The 15,433-nt window shown below is 35.4% G+C and overlaps 1 protein-coding gene across 6 annotated transcripts in view; it reads left to right on the forward strand.

Moving 5' to 3' along the window:
- The window catches only part of LOC101598721 (putative P2Y purinoceptor 10), a 32,295-nt gene extending 19,482 nt beyond the window's left edge, over window positions 1–12,813 (forward strand). For 4 of the 6 annotated variants that reach the window (XM_045140674.1, XM_045140675.1, XM_045140677.1 and 1 more), the window contains exons 2-3: window positions 2,821–2,871; window positions 11,113–12,813. In XM_045140674.1, the coding sequence (XP_044996609.1) occupies window positions 11,153–12,205 (1,053 nt within the window). In that variant the 5' untranslated portion in view covers window positions 2,821–2,871; window positions 11,113–11,152 and the 3' untranslated portion in view covers window positions 12,206–12,813. Of the gene's footprint in view, window positions 1–2,820; window positions 2,872–6,125; window positions 6,187–11,112 lie in introns of those variants that run through there. The other 2 variants (XM_045140678.1, XM_012950788.2) reach the window with 2 other exon arrangements.
- The last annotated feature ends 2,620 nt before the right edge of the window (window positions 12,814–15,433 follow it).

The raw sequence follows: 15,433 nt of genomic DNA on the forward strand, positions 1-15,433 counted from the left end.
GGAAATAAATGCATAGGCAGGAGCAGTTATCTACAGACAGAGATTCTTTTATGAGGAAGGTTCAAATCCAGTTTTAACATGTTTCAACTAGTTAAATGAGGCTTACTCGGATTATGTTCATGAATGTGTGTGTGTGTGCATGCACACGTTAGCATATGGTGCACACATTTATGTGCATATGCTTGTGCAATGTGTGCATGCATGTGGAGGCCAGAGGACGATGGTTGTTACATTGTATCACATTTCAACCTTATTTTCTTGAAGTAGGGTCTCTAAATGAGCCTAGATCTCACTGTATTTTGGCTGGACTGACAGACCAGCCAGCCTTAGAAAGCCTGTCTCTATTCTCCTTAACACTGGGGATACAATCATGCATGGCCATTTCCAATATTTTACATGGGTGCTGGGGAATGAATCAACCCCTAAGGCTTCTGTAGCAAGTATTCTTGTTCACTGAGCCCAGACCATAATCATATTAACTAAAATAATTTCCCTCATTTTAAGCCAAATAAGGATAGATTGTAATTATTTCATCAACATGCTCCCAATGCTCCTGCAAGGCGCTACCCGAGACACCCTGGAATCAATCAACTAAAACTGGAGATTTAGGGTGAAAATCTGGACTATGAAAGCCTCAATAAACTTAGATTGGTTGCCCACCCCAATACAATTAAAAAGATAAGTAATGATGAAATATAGGGTGAGAAGTTTTATTTAATGTGGACATCTTTGTAAAAGGAGCAGATAAAGGAATGCAGTGATTTTCTCAGCTCATGCTTGAAGAACTGACATGAGCTTTAGTTTTAAATAGAACAAGAATTAGGTCAAGGGCAAGATGTATGCACAGTTAAGAATGCTTGTTCCAATCTCCATTAGCCTGACCCACAGTGATGCAAGCATGCAATGTCGTATGTGCACACAAGGGGGCGCAAGAGTCGGGAGTTAGTTTGCAGCAGCTGAAGACCCTACCAGACCTATTCTCTCTCTCTCTCTCCTCTCCACTCTCTCTCCCTGCGTCGCTCTTTCTCTCTCTCTCAAATAAATAATATATATCTTAGTGATTGAAGAGCTGGATGATATGGAGTAGCCACGTTGGCATATGAAACAGATCATCATACCCACTAACTTTGTATTTTTCTGTATGGCTATCTGGTAGCCTTCTGATCATTACTGAGAATGATATTCCTTCTTCCTAGTATTTAATTGGCATTTTTTTGTCAAAAGTCAGTTGATCATAACTGTTAAAGTGTATTTCTAGACTTTCAAAAAAATTTCATTAACCTATATGCCTATAATACTAGAGACACACTGGTTTGATTACTGTAGCCTTGTAATTAATTTTGAAATAGGAGAAGTGTGAACCCTTGAGCTTCTTTTTATATCAAACAATACATTTTTCCATTCTTTTTTTCATTACAACAATTTTATTTTATTATTGTTTTAGATTTTTAATATTAATATGAACTTTATGAACAATTCACATGTTTGTCACATTCCCCTCATGTTATCTTCTTATATCCCTTCTCTCCCACCCCCATTCCATTGAGGATCCTCCTCAATTGGGTTATTGGTATTTACCATGGTGTCATGAATGCATCAGTCAGTGTCTATGGGGAGAGCAATGCCTCAGGATACTCCTTCCAACACTATAAGTCTTAAAATCGTTCTATCCTTTCTTCCACAATGTTTTCTAAGCTTTGATAAGTGTGTTATAAGTCTACTTTTAGTGTTGTACTCTCTGCAACCTCCCAATTTCTGTTTTAATGAGTTTTGTGTGTTTTCAGTGTCAATCTCTATCTCTGTAGAGCAGGTTGTCAGGCTAGCAGTGAGAGAAGCACTCATGTTTAAATGGCCATTACCTCTGTAATGTCTCCTGGGCCCTGGCAGATGTGCTAGAGGTGGCTTCTCTCATGCTAGGCAGTTAGCTATTGTCGTTGGAAAATGTACATTTTTAGAATACTTTATCAGTTTCTGAAAATAAGATAGCTAGAGATTTCACTGGCTTTGTATTAATTTGTACACCAACTTGGTTGTGTTGCCAATTTCAACAATAATATATTTTGCATTTTACAAAGAAGATATGCCATTGCACTTATTTTGGTTTTAATAAACACAATATTTAGGAGTTTTCAGTGTACAAAATCTTTGAAATACTTTGCAGGATTTATTCTAGATGTTTCAGTTTTAGATACTAAGTTAAATGAAATTACCTTTTAAATTTTCTTAATTTCATTTTGAATTGTGACTGTATAAAATACATTAATTTTAGTTTGTGGACCTTGTGTCATGAAAACATGCTGAATTTGTTTATTAATTCAAAAAGCCTTGGAGTAAATTCTCTGCAAAAGATTGTATGATGTGAAAAGCCAGGCATGATGGAGCATGCCTTTAATCCCAGTACTTGGGAGGCACAGGTAGGTGGATTGCCATGATTTAGAGGCCACCCTGAGACTACATAGTGACTTCCAGGTCAGCCTGGGCAAGAGCAAGACCCTATCTTGAAATACCAAAAAAGAGAGAAAAAAAAGATTTTTATGACTTCCTTTATTTTGTTGCCTAATTGCATTGGTTCTAAACTATAAAACATTTAGTAGAATGGTGAAAATTAATATTCTCATCCTGTTCCTTGTTTCAGTGGAAATGTGGTTAGTCTCAATACAAAATATAATATTGGCTGTGGATTTTTCAGAAATGTTCTTTTATCTAGTTGTAAAAATGCCAGATTATCCTTAGTTGATTTTTAATCATGAAAAAGGTGTTAGTTGTTACAAGTCTTTTTATTTATTGAAATGTCAGGTGGTTCTTTTTTTGTTTTTCTAGTATTCTACATTGACCGATTGTTGTTCCTGAGTTAAATCCTCCTTCTTCAAGGTACATAATCTATTTTATATGTTGCTGAATTCAGTTGCCTAGTATCATTGTGAGGATTCTTATTTATTTATTTATTTATTTATTTATTTATTTATTTATTTATTTATTAATCTAGCAGAAAGAAGCAGAAGGAGAGAGAGAATGGGCACCAGGGCCACTAGTCACTGTAAACGAACTCCAGATGCATATGCCCCCTTGTGCATCTGGCTTATGTGGGTCCTGGAGAGTTGAATCAGGTTCTTTTGGCTTTGCAAGCAAACACCTTAACAGCTAAACCATCTCTCCAGCTGTGGATTTTTGATTTTTTATACTTACAGAGTTATTAAATTTTCTTTTTTGTGATTTTCTTGTATTAAGTATCATGATAATGTCTTCAGGGTTGGATGAGCTACGAAATACTTCATTCTATCTTAGTTTTACAAGGATTTGTGAAATATTAATGCTAATACATATTTTAGAATATGTTGTAATTTTTTTAAAATTCTATTTGGTCAGTAAGAGTTACCTTTCTTTCAATCCTGATTTTAAAAAATTGTGTTTTCTCTCATTTTTTGTTTGGTTGGTATAGCTGAAGGTTTGTTTGTTTTATTCATATAATGCTTTCAAGGAATCAGTCTAGGTTTCATTGATTTTTCTACTCTCATTTGCTCATACTTTAATATACTTATTATTTATTTCACTTTAGCTCCACTTAGATTTAGCTTATTTTTTCTATTTGTATTTTCCTATTGTAGAAGTTTAGGTCATAGCTTTCAAAATTCTATCTTTTAATCTAAAAATTTTTCTAAGGATTACTTTAGTTTTATTTATTAAGTTCTGGTATGCTATCTTCTTTCAGCCACATTAAACTAGTTTATTATTTCCCTTGAGATAATTTGACTCATCTGTTAAGAGTTTATCTTCAAATATTTTTATATGTATGAATTTCCAAAATTTCCTACTCTTAACTTATTTTTAACTTTCCCTCCATTATTGTCAGTTAACATGCTTTGTGTGATACTACTTCTTTAAAATTTATCAAAACTCATTTTATGGCTTAAAATAAACATTATTTTAAATACTTTTCTATGTGATCTTGAGAATGCATGTACTATTATTGTTGAATGGAGCATATAATTTTCTGTGTATAGCATTGCACAAGTCTTCATATTCCTTATGAATTTTCTACCAAGTTGTTATGTTACTAGTTAGCAGGTTAGGATTCTCAGATTTTACCAAGCTAGAAATCACTGGTAGGCAAGCAGAAGCTCTTAGTACTGGTAGTTCAGGATTCTTGAGTTCCCAAGGCCTCGAGGATAGGTCTCACAGCTCCTTATTCTAAGAACAAGTGTCCTACTGCTCCAGGCTTTAGAAAGACTGTAGTTACATTGGCTTATTGATTTAGGTTTTGACCACCAGTGACCATACACTTGGAAATCACTCAATAATCCTTAGATTCTGCCATAATCTTTGCTAGTATTGATGCAGAATTTGGGGATTCAGAAGGGTCCCCCATGTTCATGAACCCCAATTTAGGGTCCTGTCCTCTCTTTAACAAAGAATTGATTAAGACAGACTCAAGAAGTATAAATTACTTATCTTGGGAGAAATCACAAATTGTGCATTTTATTTAAGGGAAATTGGGATATAGGAAGAAGGGTAGAGCAGAGTCATGTGTGTGGGGAATAGGAAACATGTATTCATGCGGAAAACACAGTATAGGCCATGATATTCATGCAAGGGAAATGACTGAGGCAGAGCCATAAACACGTGGAAGATAGAATGTAGGTGCTTATGTAGAAAAATTTAGAATTAACACCCATAGCATCCACCCTGAGTTTCTCCATGGAAGAAAGTGAAGAGGGAAAATGGTGTTTGCTTAAGGAAGAAGAGCACAGAGAAAATATCAAAGCAGAGACCAAGAAATTCAGATGAGAAATGAGGAGTAGTAAATAGAATTACACTCATAGTTTCTTAGAGTTTGAAGAAATTACACAGGTAGTAGGCCTAGAGTTAGAGAAAGCACCCACATGGTAGATCTGGAAGGTAAGGGCAATACTCAGATACCAGAGGAAAATCACATATGTAATTAAAGTGAGAAGTTACCCCAAAGTATAAAGCAAAGATAAGCAGAAGAATACTACCCAGACCAAGAAGCAGTATTCTGCTCTTCTCCCAACAGCCAGACTGGTGGTGGGGGGAGCCAGAGTCATATGAATTCATGTGACCAGAGATAGGGAGGAGAGGCAAAGGGAGAGAGAGAGACAGAGACACAGAGAGAGAGAGAGACAGAGACAGACAGAGAGAGAGAGACAGAGACAGAGAGAGAGAGAGAGAGAGAGAGAGAGAGAGAGAGAGAGAGAGACAGAGAGAGAGAGAGAGAGAGAGAGAGAGAGAGAGAGAGAAGGTTGGAAAACAGAATGAACTAACCGGGTCTTTATCGTCATTGAAAATGGATTCTTTTGTCAGATTCAGGTATGCAAGAGGAAGACTCCTATTGGTTTGTAGGTTTTTGAAGGGTAGACCCCAGAAGGCAGCCCACCTAGTTAGTGTAGGTAGACTGTGGGCAGCAGGGGTCACTGTCACTGTTGAGAATGAGTCTCATGTTAAGACAGGAGTTCTATTCCTGCCAAGAGTTCCATTCATGTCCTGGTTGGGTGTTCATAGGTTCTCTCTGGGCCTCAGTTTCTAACTGAAACTGCCTAAAAGAAGCTAGCTTTCACCTATTTCTCTCCTTCAGTATCAACAGAATATTAGGGTAGTGACTTTCAAAGTGTGGTACTTGACTCATACGGGGTAATTATTAGTAATTCATGTTATTAGGTCGCACCCAAGATCGATTGAATGAGAATTTCTTGATAAAACAAACCTCTATCCTGGTGTGGTGGCGCACGCCTTTAATCCTAGCACTTGGGAGGCAGAAGTAGGAGGATCTCTGTGAGTTCGAGGTCACCTTGAGACTCCATAGTGAATTCCAGGTCAGCCTGGGCTAGAGTGAGACCCTACCTCGAAACAACAACAACAAAAAAAAACCCCTCTAGATTATTCTAAGGGATACTCAAGTTTGAGAACCACTGTGTTAAGGTAGACACAGCAAACTCGGTTTGGATTGGCTTATGATAAGAATATTAAAAGTTTTAAATTTTTAAAGAAAATTTTACATTATGACATTAACTGTTAAAATTTTTGAACTACAGGTGGGCCTATACCTGAGCCCTAAAGAATGATTCTATTCTGAAAATCTATTGTACAACACAATAATATAATTAGTAACAAAGCATTGTACACTTGAGAATTACTAACACAGTGGATTTAAATGTTCTCATCATGAAAATGGTAAGTATATGAAGCCATGTTAATTAGCTTGATTTACCTATTTCACAATATAGACCTGTATTAAAACATGTTGTTCACCATAAACATATGTAATTGGTTGTTAAAAATTAACAAGTCACAATTTATTACATCATACATCTTCCACCATTACACAGAATTTATATATTTGGAAAACTAATATATTTGGCATTGTGATGTTATAGAAATGAATATTGATTTGGAAGTTAATATAAGATGCCTTATTGGAAGATTATTTGGAATTACCCAAAGCTTAGCTATTCCACTTAAAACTTGAGGAATGAATTGTTCAAATGTATAAACATGCATGTGCAAGAATGGTTACCAATGTGTTTTGATTTTTTAAATGTTTTTGACAGAGTCTCATGCAGCCTAGACAGCTCTCAAGTTTGCTATATAGCTAAGGATGACCTTGAACTTCTGCATGCTAAGATTGTGGGCATGAGCCACCACTCCAGACGTTTTATTTATTTATTTATTTATTTATTTATTTATTTATTTATTTATTTATTTTATTTATTTGAGAGCAAGAGAGAGAGACAGAGAGACAGAGAGACAGAGAGAATGGGCATGCCAGGGCCTCTAGTCACTGTAAACGAACTCCAGACACATACTCCCCCTTGTGCATCTGGCTAACGTGGATCCTAGGGAATCAAGCCTTGAACTGGTGTCCTTAGGCTTCACAGGCAAGCACTTAACTGCTAAGCTATCTCTCCAGCCCACCACTCCAGACTTTTAAGAAATGTTTCAAATAGTAAAAATAAAACTGGATTGGCTACAATGTCCACGAATTGACTAAATTATGGTATATATCCATTGAAATGATAATTTAGATAGTATTGACATGGAGGGATATTTATAATCATTATGATTGAATCATTAAGCTATGCTTATAAAATGATATGAATCTCTAAGTCAAATTGGTTCAAAATTTCTACAAAAGAAAATATGAATAGAAAAAAATATCTAGAAAGCTGTGAGCCAAAATGTTATTATTGGAAACTCTTGTTTTATATAAATATAGGCATGTGTTTATACATATGTGTATGTATAAAACTAGAACTGTTGAGTCTTAAATTGAAATATATTTTTTATTCATAAAATTTGTTTTCTCTTCACTTATCTCTGTTTTCTAATGGGAATTCCTTTTCTTATGTAATGAATAATGAAATAATGAGTTTAAAAACAACATACAAACCATTAGGTACTAGAAACATCCATTTTAAAAATACTGTATTTGTCCTGCAAAAATTGGAAGGAAATGATCTCTCTTGCTGTAACAGCTCACTGTCAAGGTTATTGATCTTAAATTTGGCAGTTTCATTTCTGAACACTTGTACTACTTGTTGTATAGTTACAAAACATTGTTTTCCTATTGGAAACTACTAGAAGAGTAAAACAATGTATTGGGAGGCAAGATATCCTGGTTCAGCCATTACCACTAATTTTCTATGTGAGTTTGTAACTTTCAGTCTCCCCCCTTTCCTGGCTTGGGTTTTGTCTAATAAAAAAGTAACTGAATTGGATATTGATGGCCTTTAACAGTTCTAATATTTTAGGAATCTATAATGCATCTAGAAGGCAAGCAATCTTTAGAGAACAATATGGGAAGGTATGAATGCTGAGAAAAATTTAGTACACCCAAACTTTCGGAAACAATCTTTAAAGGACACTGCTTCTGAAGCTCACAAGATACTTCTTGATATTTTGCTCTCTTAATCTCTCTTTTAATGAGGCTTTCAAATCAAGTGTGGAATGGGAAGATTTTTGAACACTGGTATACTTATGACACCTGGTGGTCAAGTGAAACATCACAGTTAAATCCCCCCCCCCAACACTCATTTCAACCCATTCCTTCCCTCTCACAAAGACCATTTTATCCCAGATTCATTTGTTTATTGCAGCATTAGTTACCAAAGAAATACTCAATGGTTCCTTAATGCATTAAGGACACAGTACTAGACCTTTACTTTGGGAAAAAAGAAAAAATGAGTCTTTAATATACAGAAGACTGCTATCTATTTAGGGCAACAAAACCACATGGAAAGGAAAGTAACCTCATCCTGCTGGAAATACTATGTGCACTCTTACTAAAGAAAATGGTCAGGATTATGAATTCTCTGAGGACAGAGAAATGAGTTGTAATTTGAAGATGTCAGCTAATGACTGCTTCATGGAAGAAGTGAGCCTTAGCTTTGGGGGGCCCTCTGAATTCCCTTCTGAAAAAAAGTAGCTATAATATCTTTTTGTTTCACTGGCTTGCTTGCAGAGATTGGAAGAGTATGAATACATTATTTTGGATAGCACTTGGTCAATGTATACAATATGTATACAGCAATTGGTAGTTATTTTTACAATAGACTCAAAAGTGATAATGAATATTAATATTTCCTAATAACATGGCTTTAAATTTAGATTGAATATAAAGAACACAATGTAAGTTATTTCAGTTAAATCAGTAGTTGAGCAAACAAACCACAAAGGGGATAGTATTGTGTGTTTTTATACTTTAATGAACTCAGAAAAAAAGTAGCTATGTGCTGGTTTTAATATAAAATGTCCCTATAGACTCATGAGTTTGAAAATTTGGTCCCTGGCTGATGGCATTGTTTAGGGAGGTTGTAGAACTTTTAGCATGTGATGGCTTGCTAGAGGAAGTGTGACACTGCAGGGTAGGCCTCTAGTTTTGTTTTGTTTTTTTTATAACCTGGTCTCATTTGGTGTTCCCTCCCTGTTTCCTGTGCTGCAATATGATGCCAACTTCCCACTGCTGCCACTATGCCTTCTCAATCATGGTTGAAACTTCCCCTCAAAACTGTAAGCTGAATTAAACTCATTTTTTTTAATCCAGAAGCTGCTTCTTATTGGGTATTTTGCCTCAGTAATGAGAAAGTAATGAATACAGAATATTTGCCTGAATGATCTGGTTGTTTGACTCCAGTGAACGGTCAGCTCTTATCCAAGAGCTCTATGTACTCACTGCAAAGACATCAAATAGCTTATTTGACACTGGCTGGCTGTGCACAGACTGACCACATTTTTACAATTTTTAATTGATTGTATTAAAGTTTTCACAGACACTCACTTAGATCCTATATTGCTCCCCAAATGCATTACTAGATGTTACAACATATGTATTTACTTTTGTACTTAAGTATTAGGTAGTTAGCATTAAGGCTGTCTGAATTTTTCTTTTAATTCCATAAAATATGCAACAAACTAAATGCTTTTCAAGCAATAAAAAGTATAAGAAAATATTAAAATATCATTTATACTTTTGTTTGAAACCTGACATATAAGACATATTTCTTATACTTATCAAACTTTGGTAGTTGAACATTCATTTTCCAGGGTAAAAATGAATGCATTTCAGTGGCTTTTGACCAAAATAAATAATGCTCTAACTTAAAAAAGAAAGACCAAAGACCATGTCATATTAGGAAATGAATGTTTAACCTGGATGAGGAAGATTTGAGAGAAGACATGATTATTATCTTCAAATATTTGAGGAGCTTTTATGTCTAGCAGGGCGTAGACTACTTAGCTTTATTTAACAGGAATAACTAGGTTGAAATAACAGGGGAACAGACCTTAACTCAGTGGATGGAAGAAGTTTCTAAAAATTATAGACAATAAAAATATAATCATTGACACAAATAAGTTTTCATTGTGCTCATCCTGACAGACAGTCCCACTTATGCTACACTTATGAACTGAACTCTAGTTCTCCATGTATACTGATGGTTGCCCAAAATAGTGAAAAAGATAGTCCCAATAAATGTGAGTGATTGTAGCTGTTATGATTTTCTTAGTGAACACAGAACTTAAGTCACAGGAACCTCTAAAATGTGCTATTGTAACATGTGAGCAAGATTAATCTTGCCCATAGCCAAATTTTGAAGAATAGAGATAAAAGTTATTTGATTTGCACTGCTTTTTCCAAGCACCTATCCTCCCCAAAGCCTGATGACCTGCCAGCCCTTACCCAGTGCTTGGAATACTGTTCTCTTGGCATGAAAAGGCCATAGTTCTCTTGAAATATCAGCATATGGGATTACTTGAAGGAGAACTGCATGAGACTGGGCTCAATTTTGAATCATGGAAGGGGAGAGATGTAGACAAAGCCATATTCTTGCCCATGTATTTATACACAGCACTTGCTAATGGGAGGAGCTCACAAGGCCCCACCCCTCTCTAACAGTTGTTAAGGAGAGAGATTTTCTTCAGTGGTTTTCCATGCTCCTGTAAGTTACCCCTCACCCAGTGTTCCTGTAAGTAACCACAGTTTAATTCATTGGTCCAATAAGCTACACTTGCATAGAATCATTTCTTTGTTTCTGTAGTTGGTGCCCTCTCTGAGTGAGTAGATGTTTGTCATGTCTCCTCAGAAACAGTTTACACAAAATCTAGGCCCCCAGTGCATATGTCATTCATGAAGGTTCATAATTTACCTCAGCTATCACCTAATTATTTACAAGGTAGCTGTAGGAAATGGATTAAGCTTTCTTTCTCCCAGGGTCGATGATAGGAACTTGACTAAATCTCAAACTTTAAACATTCAGGTGGAAACTGCTATAAAACTAAATGTGGAACTGCACAAGAGTGATGGCATATTTGTCTGGGGGCTGTTTTGCCATGAAATCCTGGCTGTTGGCTAGTACAACCAATTTGATTACTCTGTCAAGAGGAACACCTGATTGAAGTCCTTGCCAAAATTTATGATTCTTAAAATATCTTCCTCAATATTGTTATCGTTCTGTAAATCAACGTGCCATTTTCTTTTTTACATAGACAATAACTTTTGAATTTACAAATATTGAAGCTTGAATACTTCTATGGTAGGAAAAAATTGTATATTTAAACATGGAGTGGCATGCCTTTGACCCTATTTTTATTTATTTTCTGCAGAAATCATCATTCTAATGTTTTTCCTAAGGAAGGAACATAAATGCACAAGATGGGAAGTACCAACGCAAACAGTACTAGAATAAGGTGTGCTGATCTTCAACTGTCATTTCAGTACTCCCTGTATGCCACCACCTATATGCTCATATTCATCCCTGGTCTCCTGGCTAACAGTGCAGCCTTGTGGGTTCTGTGCCGTTTCATCAGCAAGAAAAACAAGGCCATCATTTTCATGATCAACCTCTCCGTGGCTGACCTTGCTCACGTCCTGTCCTTACCTCTCCGGATTTACTATTACATCAACCACCACTGGCCATTCCAGAGGGCCCTTTGCCTGTTATGTTTCTACTTGAAATATCTCAACATGTACGCCAGCATTTTCTTCCTGACGTGCATCAGTCTTCAGAGGTGCCTTTTTCTCCTCAAGCCATTCAGGGCCAGAAACTGGAAGCGCAGGTATGACGTGGGCATCAGCGCTGCCATCTGGGTCATCGTGGGGACTGCCTGTTTGCCACTTCCTATCCTGAGAAGTGCTGGCTTAGCCAACAACACTGAAACCTGCTTTGCAGATTTAGGACTTCAAAACATTAGCATGGCGTCCTCCATTGGAATGATAACTGCTGCTGAACTCGGAGGCTTTGTATTTCCAGTTGTAATTATCACATATTGCACATGGAAAACGAGAAAATCTTTACAGGAATTCCAAGCTCCTCCGCAGAATACCAAAGACAGGAAAAAGGCTTTGAGAATGGTCCTGATGTGTGCAGTTGTGTTCATTGTGTGTTTTACTCCTTACCATCTCAACTTCCCATTCTTCATGATGGTGAAGCAACATGTCTTCTCAAGCTGTTCATTCATTAAGAGCACTCTATGTTTCCACATCATTTCCCTGTGTCTTGCAAATCTTAATTGTTGTCTCGATCCAGTTGTATATTATTTTATGACCTCAGAATTTCGTGACCAGTTTTCAGAACGTGGGGGCTTGTTTCTCCAGTCATGTTTGCGATGCAAGGACAGTGCTTTGGAAATTCACCAGAGAAAAGAGACTCTTCAAACGATTTCTCTTGAATGTTTGGATGATTCCAAAACAATGTGATAAATAACTAGCTAGAACAATCTATATACTCTGTCACTTTTACTCTGTCATTTCAAAATGATATTTCAAAAAATGAGTGTTGTAAGGAATCATGATCCCCTTCACTACATCCTTAAAATGATTTGTCCAAAGAAATTACCCCTGCTGATATTATGTTGCTAAATGGGAACATATATTTCTATGAACCATATGAAAAATAAAAAGCTCTCTTTACATAAAGTGATTATCAACAAGAAGAATTGCATGTCTGTTCCTTGCAGGAGGTCCAGGCTTTTCAATTTCACCTGCAAAACCAAAACGTACATTGATAACTAGTGGACATGCATTAATTATCCCAACATTAAAAATATGCATCAGAATAATATGACTAGATTTATGAAGAAAATATACACTACTTGAACAAATTATATTTATGAGGAATGGTTCTTTAATATTATTACGAATTATGGAAATTAATATCTGTACAACTTGAAATATATGACACTTTCCTATTTTCACTTTGCACAAAGAAACATTTAGGAAGAGCCTGAAATATCTCAGAATTATGATGAGTTCAACCTCAATACAAAAACTTTACATAAAACTGTGGCATGTTTCACAAATTTAAATTTCCGGGATAAAATGATGACTCTTGTCTAAATGTCTATGAGTATATGATATAATTCATATTTTTATTTGTAGGAACTAATTGAGAAAATAATTTGTTGTATTTGCTCATTAAAATCAACTCTGTTATCCTTTGGCTAAGTTGATTGATGCATATGCAAAATAAGACACAATTTCACTTAAGCAATTTAAGTAATCAAACACACCAGTTTTGAGGTTTCTAAGGTCAAGTTGGACTCATTTTTCATAAGCAAAATATATTGACAATTGAATCTTATCATAAATGCAGAATAAATATTACCATTTAAAAATCTCTGTGATCAAATAATTGGTGATGGAAATCACTCCCAATTGAAATTTTGAAGTTTAGCCTTTTGAGATATTGGTTTTTAAAATTTTTTTGTTGTTGTTCATTTTTATTGATTTATATGAGAGTGACAGAGAGAAAGAGGCAGATAGAGAGAGTGAGATTGAGAATGGGGGCGCCAGGGCTTCCAGCCACTGCAAACGAACTCCAGACGCGTGCGCCCCCTTGTGCATCTGGCTAACGTGGGTCCTGGGGAATCGAACCTCGAACCAGGGTCCTTAGGCTTCACAGGCAAGCGCTTAACCGCTAAGCCATCTCTCCAGCCCAAGATATTGGTTTTTATTAAGTTGGAATTTTGAAAAGCAGTAGTTAGATTTACAAAATTGTAATTATTACCTTACTTTTATGTGTTTTTGAATTGCCTTTAATTTTTGTTATTTGTGGTTAGCAGAGAAATGGATTTCATTGTGATGTTTTCATACCCATATGTCATTATAATTTCTTATTATCTTCCCTCTCACTGCCCTTCTCTGACTGTCCACCCCCTAGTTAAGCTGTTCCTCCTCCTTCCCCTAACAGTTCCCACTTTGGCTTTGATAATGCATGTAGTACATTACCTTCTTTTGGATTTAAGTACCCTCTCCTTTTCTACATTGACTCTTCCATTTAGATGTCTCTCTCCCTTCTGTACTGTCATGTAAGATACAAGAATATATATGTGTATACATCCTAGATTCCACATATAAGAGAAAACATAAAATTTGTCTTTTGGAGCCTGGGTTGTTTCACTTAACATAATGATTTTTCAGTTCCATCCATTTTCATATGAATGTTGTAATTTTATTCTTGACTGTAAGTGGAATAAATTTCTTTATTCATTCATCTGTTAATGGACCTCTAGGTTAGTCCCATAGCTTCACTGCTGTGAATAGTGCTGTAGTAAACACGAATGCAAGTATTTCTGTGGTATCCTGACTTAACAATCCTTCAGGAATATGCCCAGGGCTGGTATAGCTAGATGCTATGGTAATTCTACTTTTAGTTTTTCTGAGGAAAATCCACACTGAACTAGTTTACTTGCTCACCAGTGTAACTAAGCGGTTTCACTGATCACTGAACACTTTCTAGTATTTTTTGACTTTAATTTTATTAATGATAAGCATTCTAAGTGGAGTTAGATGAATTTCAAAGCAGTTTTAACTTGCATTTTTTTCTGATGGCTAAGAATGCACCACATTGAAAATTCTTGACCGTTTCTACTTCACATTTTGTTGTTTGTCCATTTGTTTATTTATTTATTGGTGGGATGATAGCTTTTTTTGACTTAGTGGTTTACTTCTGAGTTTCTCAAAGATTTTAGATATTAACCTCCTGTCAGTATTCTTGAATGATGCATTGGATTTTTTGAAAACCTTAGAAGAGCCCAATTTATTATCTCTAATTTTATTAATTTGGTTCTTCTTATTTTTTTGTTAGAGTGGGTAATAGTTTGTTAAATTTATTTTTCCAAAGAATAACTCTTTATCTTATTAATTTTCTATATTATTCTTTATTTTCCTTTCACTAATTTCTTTCCTGCTCTTTATTATTTCTTGCCAAACAATGCTTTTGGGTTTGGCATGTTCTTATTGTTCTAAGACATTGAAGTATGTGATTAGGCTATTTCATTGAGATCTTTACTGTTTTTTTAATGTAAACCCTCATAGCCTTCCACTTTCTTATAGAATTACCTTAGATGTACTTCAACAATTCTGGTGAGTTGTGCTTTCAATATCACTTGATTCCAGAACTTGTCCCTTCCTTTCTCCCATGACCTACTTGTTACTTAAAAATGTGTGCTTTTTTTGTCTCTGAGTAATTGTGTATTTCCATTAGTTTCTCTTGCTATTGATTTCTAGTTTTGTTCAACTATGATTTGAAACCTAAACAATTATGTTGGTTTTTTTTTATTTGTTAAGAAGTGCTTTATTGTCTAAAATGTGACCTATTTTAGAAAAAGTGGCATGGGTTGCTAAGAAAAATGTGTATTCTGTGTCTGTTTGAGAGACTTTTCTCAGTAATGAGAGTGAGGTTAGAGCCACATCACTATTACAGTATCAGTACCTATCTGACTTTTCATGCTTAGTAGTGTTTATTTTATGAAACTGGAAGCATCAACATTCAACAAATAGATATCTAAAATCTTTATATTATTCTTGATGATTTTCTCTTTATTATTAAAGTTTTTCTTTCTATCTTTTGACTAATTTTGGTTTGAAGGCAAATTTATCAATATTTAAAGCTATGCCAGCATTATTTTGCTTCTGTTTGCTTGA

This window comes from Jaculus jaculus, chromosome X (genome assembly GCF_020740685.1).
Source record: "Jaculus jaculus isolate mJacJac1 chromosome X, mJacJac1.mat.Y.cur, whole genome shotgun sequence".
Taxonomy (NCBI): domain Eukaryota; kingdom Metazoa; phylum Chordata; class Mammalia; order Rodentia; family Dipodidae; genus Jaculus; species Jaculus jaculus.